Genomic DNA, 18,626 nt, shown 5'->3' with positions numbered 1-18,626 from the left:
ATTGAAAGAGGAAGTTATTAAAAGGAAAATACCAGTATTGGTAAGTCAGTAACATATAGAGAATACATCATTTATGTTTTTTAAATAACAAACATATAAAATCGGAATTTGGTGTTTACTGAAGGTAAACTAAATGCACGATCAAATACTTACCATGTCGGAATAGTATTATGAGGTTTTTTCCTGGTTTTTCCCTCATAATTTACTATGGAATCACTAACAGGAGAATTTTACTGTCATCATGGCATGTGTTTGTCTTTTTAAAGACGAATTACATGTTATGATCTTTTCTGACGGATATTCTCAAGTTAAAGTTGATTTCATGTAATCGAATGAACTATCTTATAAGTAAAGTCGTCCCAGGAACGCAACTCAACAATATTGGCCATATCATTTTAAAGTCGTCTACTTTAAAATGTATAATGTATGTCTGAATTGTCAATATAGATGAGTCAGATAAAATTAAATTATTAGAAGAATTTTTCACTAAGTAACAAAAAACAAAATTTGTTTAATTTACTAATGTTTGTATTTTGAGAACGATTTCCGAAGTGGAAATTGAAACTTCAATAAACGTATTTTAACCTTTAATTGTGGCTAATTCCCATTTAAATAGTAATTGAGAGAAATTGGTTTGTAGGAATTTGGATCAATTAAAGGTTTGCGTTATTTTTTAACAGGAAAAATTATGGATTTTCGAATAAGGCATTTAAAGAACGTGCGGCTTTTGACATATCCCTAAAAAACGCTGAATTTAAACATTCATTTTAAAATCGTTCTACAACGCTTAAAAATCCTTTTTTTCGATTGTTTTGTTACATTTTTCAAAACTACCTGACGTCAGCTACAAAATCCATCTAATGATATCTTCGTAGAATCATCTTCTGTGACTTGAGATCGTTTGTAATGTGAAAATTAAAATAAAGCATTTTTTACGTATATTTCAAATGCCTCATGTTTATTTCCAAAACTCAAAACTTATGTTCTAAGTTTTGAACATGAAGCTATAACCATTGAAATTCTACAGCGAGCTATCAATGAAAGTGATACGTTTTATGGATCTCATAAAAATCGCAACAAATGGCAAAAATTGCGCAACGTTTATTAATTTAACAGCTTTACAGAAACTCACCACATTTGCGGTAAAATACGAAAATTGCATAAAAACGCCACACCAGTCGCATTTAAAATCCATTTTAAAATTTGTAGATAGGACACTCTGGTCAATTTTTACCATCGAATTGGTACACACTTCATTTAAAAATTTTTTCACACGCTTAATGTACATTCAAAATCGCTAGTCGCTTCAACCGTTGTTTTAGAGAGAAGGCACACAGATCCTGGGTAAATTGATTTTTTCCGTTTCTCTACCCCCTACGAAGCGTAGTTTTAGGATAAAGTCAGGTACAGGTGGCAAACTTTCCTATTTTTGGACCTCAAATTAATACTCTCAGCAAAATTCAGCTTGTTCGAGTGATTATTAGAGGTCAAATCTCTGACAACTGGAATAAAATAAAGTAAGAAGATAAAAATTTGGTTATACCTGATTAAATACCCCTTAAATAAATTTTATAGTGAATAGTTAAATAAAAATAAAAGATAATCTATTTAATATAATTACCAAATTTAATAGAGCTGCTGCTTTGAACATGTTACAACCAACATGAAAATCTATCATAATATTTGTAACATTTTCCGTATGTTTCATTAAGAGCGTAGACGCAAAATTTCGGGAAAATGCTTTTTAAATGCATTCTTTTTTTTTCGAATCCTGAGAAAAATAATAAATATTTTTAAAAAATTTAAACGCATAATGAAAGAATACATTATTACCGAGGGCCGAAAGTCCCTGAAAACTTCTATAATGTTGATTTTAATAAGTAACAGGGGTGAGAAAAGAGAAAATTTAGTGTGATTTTGAATTTCAAATATCTTATTTAAAAAAAACTTTTTGTTTATTCTAAGGGACTTTCGGCCCTTGGCAATAATGTAATCTTTCATTATGCGTTTAAATTTTTCAAAAATATTTATTAGTTTTCTCAGGATTCGAAAAAAATGAATGCATTTAAAAAGCATTGGCCCGAAATTTTACGCCTACGCTCTTAAAATCTACCGATCATTATGATTCAAAGCAATAGCCATATACAGATCACGACATTGTTTTATTGACCATACAACGCAATGGCAACCGCTGTGACATGTTACACGTTTCCACCTCTATATTCATTTCACAGTAGGTAGGAATTGTCGTAATTGTCACATTGAAATTAAAAATTTTAAACGAAGTTCTGAAAGAATAAACAAATAATTAATAAAATGCCCATTACGTTGTATACCGTCCAAAAAAAGTGCAACTTCGTTAATTTATTAATCTGCTTTCCTAATTTTTATTTTTTGTTAGGTACATTTTACGAAGTTTGTAGGTAGTATTTTTTATGTTTAAGATTGGAAGAATTTTATTGCTTTTTTTTATTTAAAACTACAAACAATTCTTATTCTGATTTTTTTTTCTTCTTTCTTGTCTTATTGTTATAAGCTTTGTCCATAAAATTTGTACAATTTTCAGTAACAATAAAGCATATTACTTACTTATTTACTTACTTATTTATTTGTATTGCTGTTAAGGCTAAAAAATAACCAAAAAATTAGTTTTAGAACATTATAATAAATATACTTTAGATATTGGATTGCAATAAATCTTAATTTCTATGACCAACAAAACAAAGTGGTTATTTGTATAAGCTATTACCGTACCAACAAATAATTGTATGGAAAAATATTCCGAGGCCAATCCTGTAGTCTCTAATTGGATAATATCGACGGCTTCAAAGAAGCGATACGAAAAACTGGCATAATTTCATTTGGAGAACACAAAATCCTAAATATGGAAATTTGGGAACGTGGATTAGGCAAATGGTCGAATTTGTAGTTAATTCCACGTATTGTGTCGAAAACTAATTATCATTGATCTTCCATTATCCCAAAGATCCAAGCAAAATACAGGAGCAAACTATTTGGGAAGTCCTAATTCCGTGTTGTACTAAATATTTTAGGACAAATCTATAGTGGAGGGTTAAATATTCCAACAATTTATTTTGTATTGGATAGTAATTTAACAATACAATATTTAAACATCTGCAAATTACAAATAATTGAAGATATTTTTCCTTGTTCGTGGAAAACTCTTGTGTCTTACATCGTCGGAGTGCTTATTTTTATGTTTTTTGCTTATCCATTTCTATTACTATTTTTTATTATTTTTCCCTGGGTTAAGGTTCAGTAAATTATATTACATGTGGAACTAGATTTTATTTTCCATAGAAATTAAACTTTTCGGCAGGAAACCTTTGCCTTTGTCAAGATTCTAAAATGTATAAGATTATGAACAAACAGTTATTGTAATATATATATATATATATATATATATATATATATACATGAAGTGACAAATAAAAGTTGATATCTGATATCTCATGGTTTACTGTCATTCGAAAAAGGTAAAGTGGAGATATGTTATGACCGTAAGAGCTTTTTATCGTGTTATATTTATTATTATTTAAATCAAATTGAAATATATTTTATTTAGCGTCTGTGTATCTTTTCTGTTATTTATTGCGTTGGTATTTCTTTTTATTTCTATTGATTCGTGTATCTCTTTCTTCTTTTTGTTTTGTTCGGTTTTTAAAATTTTGATGTTTTCGAAGTCAAATTTATGCTTCTTCTCATTTTTATGTTTTGTGAGCGCCTAAAGTTTTCTGAGTTTTTAGTTTTTAAGTTCTATCATTAATCCTTTCCTTTTAATTGAATCAAATGCTTGTTTGAAATATATGAATAACATTTCCAATTCTAATTTATAATCTTTTGATTTTTCCATTATTTGTTTTATTGTGTATATTGCAATTATTGTAGATCTTCCTTCTGTGAACACACATTGGTCAATATTTTATATGTTGTATTTAGTATCGTTATTCCTCTATAGTTTTCACAAATTTGTTAGTATCCCTTTTAATATGCATTGTTATCATCTTTTATACCTCCAAGTCCCCTAGCATGTTCTCTTCTTTCCATATATTTTTCAATAGTGCCAGTATTTTTCCTTTTAGCTCGCTTCATCCGTATTTTATTAGTTCCATATTAATTCCATCTTTACCAGAAGTTTTTCCATTTTTTGCTTCTCTGTACTGCTTGCTCCAGTTCCGCTAATGTTGGGTCTTTTAAAATTTCGATGTCTACTTCATCTGCTTCGTCTGCTTCTTATTTGGGCACCGTTTCCTCCTCGTTATTAATTTCTTTTTTGTTGTTTCCTTCGTCACGAGCTTTCTGTAGTAATCCCTCCATGCTTGCTTGTATTCTTGTAACGACGCGTTAGTTCGAACTCATTCGCGTCCAATACTCGACAATTCAAAGTTGCAGAGAGCAGGAGGCGAACAGGTTATAGTAAGTACAGTTTGTTTTTGTTACAGATTTACTTATTTTGTGGCAGATATGAATGAAAAAAGTAACGATGACGATGAATACGATACACCAGAACCTTTGGCAGAGGTGTCAGTTAAGGAAGCAAGATCTAAAAAACGAAAGTGATGAAAAAACATTTCGGGCACTTTTTCTCTTAAAAAAAATTATTGAGCACTCTGAGCAGCAGCAATGTGCTTTGAAGCAAACTAATATAATACAGTTCATTCAAAAAATTGATTAATTCACATTATGAATACATATGTACATGTATGTACACGAATGTACTTCTAAACTTTTGTCATCATTATAGAATAGCAGTTAATAAATAATTATTCAACAATTAATAATTCAAAGTTTTATTAATTTTCTCTCACAAATATGGAACCATTTGATCTTTCAAACATTCAATAATTAGTACTAATATTTTAATAGTCCCTCGAGTTTCGAATAACCGACAGTCGACTTTACTTGCTTGCGCCAGAGACTCCAAAATTGAATCAAATTGAAATATATTTTATTTAGCGTCTGTGTATCTTTTCTGTTATTTATTGCGTTGGTATTTCTTTTTATTTCTATTGATTCGTGTATCTCTTTCTTCTTTTTGTTTTGTTCGGTTTTTAAAATTTTGATGTTTTCGAAGTCAAATTTATGCTTCTTCTCATTTTTATGTTTTGTGAGCGCCTAAAGTTTTCTGAGTTTTTAGTTTTTAAGTTCTATCATTAATCCTTTCCTTTTAATTGAATCAAATGCTTGTTTGAAATATATGAATAACATTTCCAATTCTAATTTATAATCTTTTGATTTTTCCATTATTTGTTTTATTGTGTATATTGCAATTATTGTAGATCTTCCTTCTGTGAACACACATTGGTCAATATTTTATATGTTGTATTTAGTATCGTTATTCCTCTATAGTTTTCACAAATTTGTTAGTATCCCTTTTAATATGCATTATCATCTTTTATACCTCCAAGTCCCCTGGCATGTTCTCTTCTTTCCATATATTTTTTAATAGTGCCAGTATTTTTCCTTTTAGCTCTCTTCATCCGTATTTTATTATTTCCATATTAATTCCATCTTTACCAGAAGTTTTTCCATTTTTGCTTCTCTGTACTGCTTGCTCCAATTCCGCTAATGTTGGGTCTTTTAAAATTTCGATGTCTACTTCATCTGCTTCGTCTGCTTCTTATTTGGGCACCGTTTCCTCCTCGTTATTAATTGCTTTTTTTGTTGTTTTCTTCGTCACGAGCTTTCTGTAGTAATCCCTCCATGCTTGCTTGTATTCTTGTAACGACGCGTTAGTTCGAACTCATTCGCGTCCAATACTCGACAGTTCAAAGTTGCAGAGAGCAGGAGGCGAACAGGTTATAGTAAGTACAGTTTGTTTTTGTTACAGATTTACTTATTTTGTGGCAGATATGAATGAAAAAAGTAACGATGACGATGAATACGATACACCAGAACCTTTGACAGAGGTGTCAGTTAAGGAAGCAAGATCTAAAAAACGAAAGTGATGAAAAAGCATTTCGTCAAACTTTTTCTCTTAAAAAAAATTATTGAGCACTCTGAGCAGCAGAAATGTGCTTTGAAGCAAACTTATATAATACAGTTCATTCAAAAGATTGATTAATTCACATTATGAATACTTGTGTATATGTATGTACACAAATGTACCTCTAAACTTTTGTCATCATTATAGAATAGCAGTTAATAAATAATTAATCAACACTTAATAATTCGAAGTTTTATTAATTTTCTCTCACAAATATGGAACCATTTGATATTTCAAACATTCAATAATTAGTACTAATATTTTAAGAGTCCCTCGAGTTTCGAATTAACGAAAGTCGACTTTACTTGCGTGCGCCAGAGACTCCAAAAAGGCCTTTCACAGACTCCATCTTGAGAAACTTTTAAGAAAAAAGAAAAAGTATTCCAAGGAGAACATGTTTTATTGACGGACGTATAGTTTGGGGGAAGATATGTACCTAAATATAATATTTAGTAAAATTGTCACTAAAAGTTCATAAATACTTCTGTTAAAGGATCGTACATTTATATATCTGTCATATATTTTTGTTTAAAACGTTTTTATCAATATCATTTCATTAAATTAAATGTTTTAATTTTGTTAAATCAAGTCGGATTAAATATTATTGGACTAAAGTAAAAATGTTTCCATAATATTAGAGTAATGGTATTCAAAGTTAATACTCCATAAATATTCAATTAAATTTAATTAATTTAATTACAGATTTTCTTTGATTTAAACAAATTCCGCAAAATTAAATGAATAATCCGTTTTATGATATATCGATGCATGCATTTTGCGCGAAATTTAATAATTGGAATGTCACATATTCCATTTTATGCCATAAAGCATTTCTAGTTAATTTTCATAAAGAAATACCAATACTAAACTATTTAGGGCTATCATTCCTGAAAATAAAATTTATTTGAAAAATAAATTGTCCTACATATTCCGAATCGAGCCTTGTACCGAAATCTCTTCTCGATACTACATATCTGAAAAGCAAAATGTAAAATATTTGCTTAAGCCGACTTTGAATTTTTTTTTTTCTGAAAAATGGCTTTGGCAGAGCCAATTAGCCAGACTTGTTTGTGTTTATTGTTAAAATCGACTGAATTTTAATTACTATTGATTGCAGATTCATAGTCAAAATTTTCTTGTTATCAGTTATCAATGTTAGTACTACATATACATAATATTTTTATGAATATATTTTTATTTTGTTTTTTTATTCTTTTATTATTTTCTTGTTTTTTTGTTTTCTTTTTTTTTGTTTTTTTTTTGTTTTGGTGCTTTTTTGTTTTTTGCTTTTTTTTTTCTTTTTTTTGGATTTATTTTTTTGTTTTTTGTTCTATTTCTATTTTCTTAACTCTTTTGTTTTTTTTAATTTGTGGTATACTTTTTTTTGTTTTTTTTTTTAAACCATATTAACAGATTATGCCTATATACTATATACAACCTATATTTACATATTTTAACATGTTTGTAAATGCAATGAAGAATTTCCATATTTTTTGAAAATATTAAAATATTAAGGTTTGTTGGAAAACAACACTTAGAATTTATTAGTTCGTTTATATTAATAATTTGTAAATCACATTCTAATATATTATGTGTTAGATCGCCTATTTTGCCACAAGTGCAATTGGGAGTATTTGATAAGCCGATTTCATGCATATAATATGGCGTAAGAGCATGATTTGCTCTCAGCCGATTAATGGTCTTTATAAAATGTCGATTAGATTCTTGTAGAACCATCTTATTGATTGTATCCTAGTGTTACAATGATAAAAGTTTAAGCCAGTCTTACATTCTCTGTAATGTAAATGCCAATTATTTTTGTCTACTAACGGTGTCAATATCTGTCGCTGGAATTAAATTTCTGTTTACTTTTTCTCCAAGCATATATGCTGATTTAGCCAAATTGTCAACGACCTTATTGCCTTTTATTCCCGAATGGCCCTTGATCCATGTAATTATTACATTTAATCCTAATTGTATAGTAAACGTTAAATAAATTTAACGTTTACTTCCTTATAAATATAGGTATATTATATATATATATATATATATATATATATATATATATATATATATATATATATATATATAAATATAGGTATATTATATAGTTTGAGTTTATTTCTTGAAGCTTAATATTTATTTTTTAGTAGAATTTCTTGGGCTTAGCTTCATAAAAAAGATTGTCATGATACTAAGACATTTTTATTTACTTTTTTCTACTTTTCGACAGTAAAACTATGCCTTTTTCAAACATTCAAACAAACAAAAACCATTTTATCAAAGACATTATAAGCTCTAAAAGAGAAACTTTTGACACGTAAACATGTTGTAACGTGTAGTTCGTTGCTAACAAGTATCTATTAAACGTCACAATTAAAATAATAATAAAACCATAGGACAGACCCACTAAGTCACTACATTATGTAAAATGTAGTTTAAAATTTAATAAATATGTAGTTTATTGATGTTAGTTTATCATTTAAACAATCAGTTATTTTAACATCATGGCGTTCTGAGATAAAATATATCTTATTAAAATATATCTTTATTATGATTTAAATTTGTGACATCTTTTTTATCATTTATTGCATTATTATTCTTTTTAATTTATATAAACTCTTCTTTTTGTTATGTTCACTTTTTAGGATCTTGGTTTTGTTAAAATCAAATTTATGTTTCTTTTCGTTTTCATGTTTTGTGAGAGGGGCTGAGTTTTTTTTGCCATATTTGTGAGAACGTATTCTTGAATTAAGTAGCTGACTTTTTTGTCCAATATATACTCCATTATAATTCGAGCAGGGAATTTCGTACACAACATGCGATTTTTTTTAATAGAGGGGTTTATTAAGTATTCTTGAGTTAAGAATGCCCTCTTTAGGCTTTAACTAAATTCTTAACTCAGTTTAAAGTCAATATTCCATATATTAATTAATCCATTTTTTAATTATTAAGATTATGACAACATTCACTGCATAAACTAAGTAAAAAAGAGGCATGTACCTACTTTTATAATCTTTTATTAACAACTATTTGCAATATTTTCTCAGAATATAGATCACTGTCGGTTTACTTAATCTAAACGTCTTAAAAAGTCTTTATCATTACAACAATTAAAATGTTCGATTCTGCTTTAAATATTATATTTTCGCAGTAAGTTTATAAACATTAAACATCATACTGATCATACTCTCCGATTTCATTAAATCTCCTAATACTGGATCCATGCCTCTCACCCACAATAAACAACAATATTTAGGTTATATTTTTGATTTCGCGTTAACCCACAACATAATAACAAACTATTATAAATGCAATTTATTTTACATGTAACTTTTTATCTGATACTTTATTTACCAAATAACCAGTAACTGGTAACTGATTGACAGATGGTCCGCCACCAGTTGATGTCCGTTTGAAGAGGTTTACTCTCCGGACCCTGGAACTTACGTGAGGCATGGTTATATGTTGCCTGAAGTTAAATCTAATAAAGTATTAAACATCACTCACTTTTAAACAACAACATGTACATTTTTTGCTAACTTCATTTTTTTGTAAAGGGTTGTACCCAAATATTTTAGTGGCTCAGGCATGTTAACCTGTAAGTATAACCATTTTGCTTTTTTAACCTTAGTCAACATTTTAATCACGTTTGTTTTCATTAAATGGTTTATACTTATTTTAGGCTTTTTAACCTGATGATGGAATTATTATTCCGAAAACGTTTGTGTTTTTTGATGTAGCCCTTAAGGGTTTTTTAAATATACCTAAATACAAAGATTAAACCTCTTTTTGTGATACATGGTATACAGGGTATACATAGTTAATTTATTAATAATTGTAATTAAATATATTACCAGCCATGTGTGTCTTCTTATCGACATACCCCAAAGATATTTTCCTACATAAACATAACAAACTATTTTTCTCTTATACAACTTCAAATTTTATTAGAGCTTGAGAAATTTACAGATTTCCATTAAAAACTTTGACTGTAGACATAATGTAGTTAAATTTACCTTATTTTTTTATTCAAACACAAGTTTATTAAGTAAAAATTTTATTTACATCTCATTTTTATGCAATTCAAAAGCGACGAAAACCTATCGACGTTGTAACAAAGTGTATTAAAATATTAAACAAACAGCTAACCTATTATTTTTACACCCATTCTTTGCAGTAATACGCTGAAAGGATATGAGAAATCGAATTAAAGTTTGCAAGCATTAGAAGGATAATTCAGTTTGCCAAACAATAGCTACTCTCTTTGTTAAACCTTATAACGAATCCTGCGGCCGCATCAAAAGGAAATGAAATGACACGGTGGGGGTTCCCCAGCATGAATCATTGATACAAATGTGGCACATTAATCAACACTATAAATTAATATTAATTCTAAACCGCAGGAGCCTCATCAGCAATAGAGACGCTGGTCGACGATTTTTATATAACGGTGACAAAATGGAATTGATTCGTTATTGTCACGGTGACAAATAGGTGATTTTTCTGCGCAGTTTTGTTTTTCGATTGAATTGATTTGTACTTTATATGTACGAAATACAATGCCACAATAATCTGACCAAATATGCCGTCACTTTTTTTGAGGTTAGATATAGAATTATCACAGCCCGTAGCGTCCACTGCTAAACATAGGCTTTCCTCAGTTCTGTTCTGTATTCCCGACCTAGTGCCTTGTAAATCGTATTAAGTTTGACCCGTTCTATATCATTTATTCTCTTTATATACGCCCAAATTCATTTCATGTTGCTATACAGCATCCGTAATACCCTTTAAAGATTAAATAATTACCTTTAGAACTGTATATTCTAGAATTAATCCCAACATTGGCCTCCCCGTGGCTCACGGATTCACTTTGATTTTTCCACAGATTTTTTAGTAAGTCAATATTGAAAGCACACAGTGTATTCGAAAACTTTCCTTTTCAGATATATCTGCATATTGGTTTTAAATACCGTACTTTTCAGCTTGCTGAAAGCCGTCATGCTACTGATACTGATTTGTCTTTTAATTTTGCAGGTTTGAATCTCGACCTATTTTAAGCAACCTTACTATTTATAAAACCAATACCAATGTTAAGTACTCGATTTCTACATTATTCTGTCATCGACTAACTTTATCATATATTGCACTTTTAAAGATTAATTTTTAAATCTTAGTTGACGCAGAATTTAGTACACTTAACTCTTAAGTAATGGGTTATTGGATTCTGTTAAATCAGCCTGGTGTCGTCAAAGAACAGTAAGTGATTTAATCATTCACCATTGAGGTTGATTCTCATTTTTCCCCATTCAATGTTTATATTTGCTGCTGTTCCCATCAATCAACAATCTGTAGTCTGTTTTCTTTAAGCTCTCCTCATACCTATTAAGTGGTTGTGTATCGTTACCTGAGCTGAAACCTTCCCGCTGTTTAAGTTAAAAGAAATCTAGTTTGGACTTCGCATCGAGACAACAAGGTGAACTCACATACTTAATACGAGTTCTTAAATAGGCCATTCACGTTCCGATTTGTAGTCCGACTAGTGGTCCAACTTCCGCAGTTGGATCCGAAATCCGACCGTGAGTGGGCTGGTTGGATTAGTTGAACAACTAGTGGTAGTGGTAGTTGAAGGTCTGACTTCCGACTGGCGACGAAGTGGAAGCGTGAATGGTGAAGTTGGAAGTCGGATCACAGGTCGGATCGAAAATTTCCTCAGCCAGTTGATCTTCGGAACCTGTTACGTATGAGATTTCTATGAATTACTCTACGCAAAGATCCCTAGTTCGTAAATATTTAATAGAAAATAAACTCTTAATTGCATGAAAATTACCCCTATTAAAATATATGATTCTTCATCATCATCTACTTTTTGTTAGGGCAAATCATTTTCCTTTCTGTAGATCTATTTTGGACACTCACACATAGGTACAATTTCCAACACTCCGGACTGGCTACAAAAGAATTATCAACAACCAACGAAGATTAAATCATAGTTGTACTGAAATAAGAAGTAATTATTTCTTTATATCGTTCTGAAGTTATTTTCTTGTGGTATCTTATGCAAATTTACTGTTTTAATTGGAAATAAGCCTAAAAATTAGTTAGAAATTAAATTTTTTGACGTTTCGACTTTAACTTCTGAATATTTTGATAACGATTTCCGAAACAGAAGTCCAAACGTCAAATACATTTAATTACTAACTCATATAATGGCTTATTTCCAATTAAAACATTAAATTTACTACAAGATCACTTTGTAACTAATATTTCCTCCCTGTATACAATTTGCTTACAACATCAGCTCCAAACAAAATCTCAATTGGTGCTGTCTGTATGACATCGCTAAGCAAAGATCCCTAGTTTGCAAATACTTACTTAATTAGTAGACCCATTTGTACCTTTCGGTGTTGGGCCGTTTACAATACAATTCATTAAATTACAATATTTAACAGTCTTCTGAGGTGTCCTAGCTCTTAACGAACTTTCTCCATTCCTTCCTATTGGATGCCATCTGTGTTGCTTCTTGCCAAGTCTTACCCTTACTCTGCAGTATCTGCGAGATGTCACTGTTCCATTCTTTAATGGGTCTTCCTCTTCTGTTCTTCCCTATTGGTTTGGCGTTCCACACTCTTTTTACTTGTCTATTATTGTCCATCCGGGTTAGATGTCCGAACCATGCCAATTTTTTCTCTTTGATTGACTCGAGTATCGGTTTGATTTTGAGTCTTTGTCTTATTTCTTCATTTCTGATTCTATCTGAATTCTGCTCTGATGTCTTTTGTTTAATATCCAATTTTCTGCTCCATATGTTACTGTAGGTCTATATATTGTTTTGTATATTGTCATCTTGGTCTTTGTTGATATTTCTTTGTTATTAAGGAATCCTCTATTTAGTGCTTGGAATAGTTTTCCTGTGTTTTCCATTCTGTTGTTAAGATCATCCTCGATGTCTCCTTTGTTGTTGATTACTGTTCCTAGTTCGCAAATAAATAATCGAAAATTTCAATTCCACGAAAAACCATTATAGCCCTGCAAGTTTCTGGTATGACATTTCCGAATAGTTGTGGATATATTTTACAGCTAATCTTCAGATCCTTAAATGAGCTTCCAGTGGCCAGAAAGCGTAAAGTTGCTACAGGGCGTTGTTCAGTACTAACACATTCACGCATGACGGTATCTTTTTTGGAAATGAGTAGACCAACTTTTTCCAACAACATCGAAAAAGTGTCACAATAGTTCAAAAGATCAACAAATAATTTTTTCATCCAACATTTTTTCTTCTTTTTCTTCAAATGCACAACAAGCACAATGCTGCCATTTTCCTCATCCTAACTATATTTTGCGTAGTGTTTACTCGATACATTTTTTGGTTAAGTGATGTACATCGTCGTGAAAACAAACTAAGAACTGAAGTTGGACCGCTAGTTGGATAGCAAGTCGGAGCGTGAGTGGAGACGAATATCCAACTAGTAGTCCTACTAAGTGGGACCGCAAGTCGGAACGTGAATGCCCAGTATTATTATGCTATAGATTTCAAAAAACTAAAACACATTAGTAATTCAAGTATTTAGGTAATTAATTTTTAATGAATAAAAACAGTGTGGCAATCAAGTCATATTCAGACATGTTCGAGTAATTAATGTTTGTATTGGTTTAAAAAATTTGTTTAAAAAATATGTTTGACCGTTATGTTGGTTTAATACTGGTTGCAGTATGGGGGGTTATCCCATCTGATTCGGTGTAGATGTGCAAGGCGGATGTAATTCTAGTATAAAAGACTTGTTTTTTTCTAGGTAACAAAAAAAATGGTCTTTAACATCTTGAGTGCGTCACGTATCCTTAGGGGCATGTGCGTAATTTTTCAACTGTGCTGTAGTAAAATTGGTTAAACCGTCGCATCTTTCGGTAGCGATAAAAATGGTATTTGTACGTCGTTTTAAGTGTAACAAATAGCTATCGTAGCAAATTTTTAATTCTCGCTACTGATGTCGGTAATATGAGACATGCCTCCGGAGACACGTGCCACACATAAACATAAATTTATTGATACTATGCGTCACAGACTCCGGGAGGCATGTGTTATTGCCATTCGTTTCAACTTGTTGGTGCTTGTCGCTGTATATATTCAGTTTTAGTTTATTGTAGTTCACTGAAGTGTGAGCAGTACTTGTTAAAATGTCAAAAAGGGCAAGATATATGGTTGATACAGTGAAACAAAAGGTGACAGAAGTTGCAAATAAGCAAACAATCAGTGATCATAAAAACTTGGGAGAGAGTTCTGAAACAAATACTATTTTAAATGAATTATATGATAATACAGAGTTTATTGAAAGTAATGAATATTTTAATAATGAAAACGAACAACAGTTTATAGGAACAGAAATATAACACGAAATGGATACCCAACAGGCTAATGAACTCAATATGGAGAATGAGCAGACAGCAACTCAATCTTCATCTGATGCCGACAGTATCAAGGATCACTTTGACAGTGACGATTCATTTCTAGATAAAAGTTATTTTCCTAAATCTTCTTCATCCTCCAATTTAAATTCTTCTATTTGTAGTGATGAAATTATTACTACACCATATAAGCAAATTCCATCAGATAATAATAAACAGAGTGCTGAGAATAGTGATGGTGATGAATGGTGTGATTTAGAAGATGTGGATGGTGACGATTTTGTAGTAAGAAAGAATACATTAGTTAGTATTGAACCACATGCGGTACAGAAACCAATAGACGGTTTAAGTCATTTCGTAACTGATGAAATATTGGATATTATTGTTAATGAAACCAACATTTATGCTATTCAACAATTAAGTATGCGACAGTCAAAAAAATCGGGGTTCAGTTTATAAACAGCCACAAACAAAACTAAAATACGAGTAAGAGCCTTCCTAAGGGTAATAATTGCAATGGGTCTCACTCAGGTACCATATTTAAATTTATATTGGTCTAAAGATGACATATTTTATAATAAATTAATAGGAAAAATTTTAACTCTGGACCGCTTTTTGTTTTTATTGAAACTTCTTCATTTTGAAAATAATGAGACATCTGATACCACTAATAAATTATACAAAATAGAAAATTTAGTTACGAAGTTAATTTAAAATTTTCAAAGAATAATGGAGCCTGGCAACATTCTCGTTAATGTTGAATCTATGAAACCTTTCAGAGTTTCAGAGGGAGACTTCATTTTAGTCAGTACATCCCCAACAAGACTCATAAATATGGAGTGAAACTATACAAACTCTGTTCTCCTAAAGGCTGTACTTTCAACGTAAGTAGTTATTCTAAAATAAACCAGTTATTCTAAAATAACTTAGTGTATCACAGATAAAGCTGGCAAAATATTATTTGCTGATAACTTTTATTTAGATTGTTAGCAGAAAATATGATGCACTGTGGGACTCTAAGAGGAAACAGAAAAGGAATACCACCTATTTTTAACCAGTCCAAGAAGATGAAGCTAACAGAGGTCATTGGAAAAAAAAGATAGACTAAGAAATATTAAGTGGATGGATAAGAGATCTGTGGTAATGATTTTCAAGTGTCCCAGCCCATACTAAATAGATGATTCCAACAGGAAAGCAGAATAGGCAAAAAGAGGATATTATGAAACCGAAATGTATAATTGATTACAACTCTGTAAAGAAAGGAGTCGACTATTGTGACTAGATGCCAACTTACTATACAGTGCCACGTCGAAGCCTGAAGTAGTACCGGTAAGAAAAAAAAAATACCTTATAATTTTAATATCTCTTTCTTATTAATTTTTTTTAGGAAAGTAGTATTTAAGATGATACTCGGAACAGCTATTGTTAATAGGTTAATTATATTCAGTATGTGCTCTGAAAAAAAATTAGCATTACAGAATTTAGGCGTTAGGTAGCTTATAATTTAGTACAATCAGCTGAAGAAAAACCACTTCCAAAAAAAAAGAGTGCATGCATTTACTAAACCTGAAGGACCTGAAAGCAAATGACGAAAGCCATGTAGAGGCTGTCGTCAAGTATTAAAACCTTTAGATTTAAATTACCGTGAAGTCGATAAAAAAGTTCGTAGGATTATAACTAATTGTTCCGATTGCCCTGGTCAACCTGGACACTGTTTGCCTGGTTTTAGTAAGGCACATAATTAACAAGAAGATGCAAAAATTACCAATCAATTTTAAAATGCGATTGTTATGTTTATTTTAATATAAAGTATTGTGTTTTTATAAACACCTTTAATTTTATCCAATTACCTCCAAGAGAAAATTTGTTTAATTGTCTGTGCTACACCGGATGTTGGTGGCATTGTCTGTTTTAGAGGACAGTAGATTAATACTTCTATAATAGTTTTCTGTATGTAATATATATAACAGTTATACTTCTGTGTACTAGAGGGCATGAAGTTTTACATGTACACACTTGCCATAGGGGGCATGTGACACAAGAACTAGTATATTTAACCGCCGCAAAGTGTGAATTTGACTCAGTTTTTCAGAACACTATGGGGCAAAATGGAAGTTATAGAATAATTGAAAATAAAAATTTTAAGCTTTAGAAAATGGTTAACTCTAGATTTTTTGCCGAGGCGCGCCCGGTTGCCCCTTTCGCTGCAAGTTTTTTTTTTGTGGAGGTGAGAATCTTCAAAAGACCACTGGGAAGATATCCCAGATGAGTTGGATTCGAACGACTACTCCTTACCGTAGTTGACTGCCTACCAACTAAACTCACTCCCTCTTTCTCCAGCCGACGACCCTGTGACCACTCTTAGCAAGCATTACCATCTGACCCGACTAATAATTTCTGCCCTTCAGGGACGATTTTTAAAAAATAATTATTTAATTTACAAATGCGAGAGATCTTTATTACGTTCTTAAAAGTTACAATATTAAAATCAGACTTCACTGTACAAAGTTTCAAATCAGACTAAATAATAATTAATTAAAATGAAATACATTACACATTGCAAAATAAAACAATAATTCACAAGTTGCACTTTTATATTCAGGTCGATCATAGTTCGGGTGCTGACGCATCGGATTTAGGGTATTGGCTTATGGGGTCAACGACTATAACTCCCGTCATCTTTACTCATAATTCCCATCTGTCGCTCTCCGTCTGTGCTCCGTGATTGCCATAGCAACTCAGTCGCGCCACCCCACCCACGTCTGCACCGGACTTGGTTTTTAAGGTAGCCATCCTTGTGCAGAGCGATAGGCAGGAAGAAGCGACTGCGCCGTTATTTCAACCATTTTGAACTTAAACGAGAAAGATCAGACAACAAGTACAAGCAACTTCAGACACTCATATTCCACCCCCGGGGGTGGTTCACTCATCCCTCTATCTACACCAGTCGATTACTTAGTAATAGGCTGCTTCAAAAGGAGACACACACCGTACACTAGATACAAGTAGAAACAAAACCACACGTATGTAAATTGATTTCTGTAATATAGTCAAGTTCTTTGAGAATTCATTTAACATTTCGGCGAAGTAGTGGAAGCTGAATAATGGCTGACCCCACTGACGCCGATAGATACGACATGTTAAAATAAACAATTCACCTCTGTTGCAGTCTCCACTCTTTCTTTTCCTTGTGTTTTATGGTTTCTGTCACAAAACCAATGATCAAGTCAAAAATTCTTTTGCTTTCAATTGCTTTATTCATTAGTTCATGTGGTTCATGTGTATGCAGGGCATACGAATACCATATAATGCGCATCATCTACCACTCCACACTCGGGACATAGATCGTTCTCGGTCTTGATTATTCCATATGTATAAGACCGGAAAGATCCATGTCCCGTCATAAATTGAGTGAAGTAGTAGTTGGCACGTTTGTGTTTACACTCATATCACCTTACTATATCTGGGATAAGGGCCTTCGTCCAGGTAGCGTTGTCTGTTTCTCTGACCATTAGTCCTGCCAGATCTCCAAACTCCTTTTTCTTTTTTGTTTTTCTGAACCTAAAGCTCTGTTGCCCCTTTGGTGCACCCGAATACTTTCATTAGCAAAGATATGCACCGGAACAGCACCGGCCACTACTTGCAAGGCAATGATTGATACGGTCCTGTACGCTCTGCATCCCTGGATCAATGGTTTTGTCTGTGTCCTAGGAAGCATGTCTTTATATTTCGCTTTGTTGAGGATCTCATGCCACACTAGAGCCCCATATAGTAAGATGAACATGATTGATTGATTGATTGTAGGATAACTGATCTTTTGTGTGACCCGGCGCCTCCTATTATTCGGCATTATCTTATGAAGGGTCGAGGTCGTCTTTTCCGCCTTCGGACATACCTCTTGTATGTGGTGTCTGAATGTCATTTTGTCATTTAGTATGATTCCCAAGTATTTTACGGTCTTCTGTGGTCTTATGTCGGAGCCTCTGAACCAAAATTTTTTTTTTGTCTTGTGTTTCCCCTTAAGATGATTACTTTTGTCTTTTCTACTGCAAGTTTTAGTTCATTTCTCTCTATCCATCTCGCAGTTGTTTCTATTGCTTCATTTACTTTGTTTATGGTGCCCCAATTCATATCTTCTAGGTAGGGCTAGGTCATCTGCGTATGCAATAGCCCTTACTCCTTGTGTTTTGTTAACTTCTAGTACCCCGTTATATAA

The 18,626-nt window shown here is 31.8% G+C and overlaps 1 protein-coding gene across 1 annotated transcript; it reads right to left on the bottom strand.

Annotated features, from left to right (window-relative positions):
- Positions 1-17,921: 17,921 nt before the first annotated feature.
- LOC140450378 (uncharacterized) lies at positions 17,922-18,332 on the bottom strand. Its single transcript, XM_072544016.1, has one exon. The coding sequence runs from the start codon at positions 18,330-18,332 to the stop codon at positions 17,922-17,924; it is 411 nt and encodes a 136-aa protein (XP_072400117.1).
- Between the last annotated feature and the right edge of the window lie 294 nt (positions 18,333-18,626).

Source organism: Diabrotica undecimpunctata, chromosome 1 (genome assembly GCF_040954645.1).
Source record: "Diabrotica undecimpunctata isolate CICGRU chromosome 1, icDiaUnde3, whole genome shotgun sequence".
Classification (NCBI taxonomy): Eukaryota; Metazoa; Arthropoda; class Insecta; order Coleoptera; family Chrysomelidae; genus Diabrotica; species Diabrotica undecimpunctata.
The sequence above is the reverse complement of the archived record's forward strand: the minus strand, read 5'-3'. Positions and strand labels throughout refer to the sequence as shown.

What these genes read in the sequence shown, in the direction of transcription:
- LOC140450378 (XM_072544016.1), bottom strand. Translation starts at nt 18,332, where the DNA reads ATGACATTCAGACACCACATACAAGAGGTATGTCCGAAGGCGGAAAAG.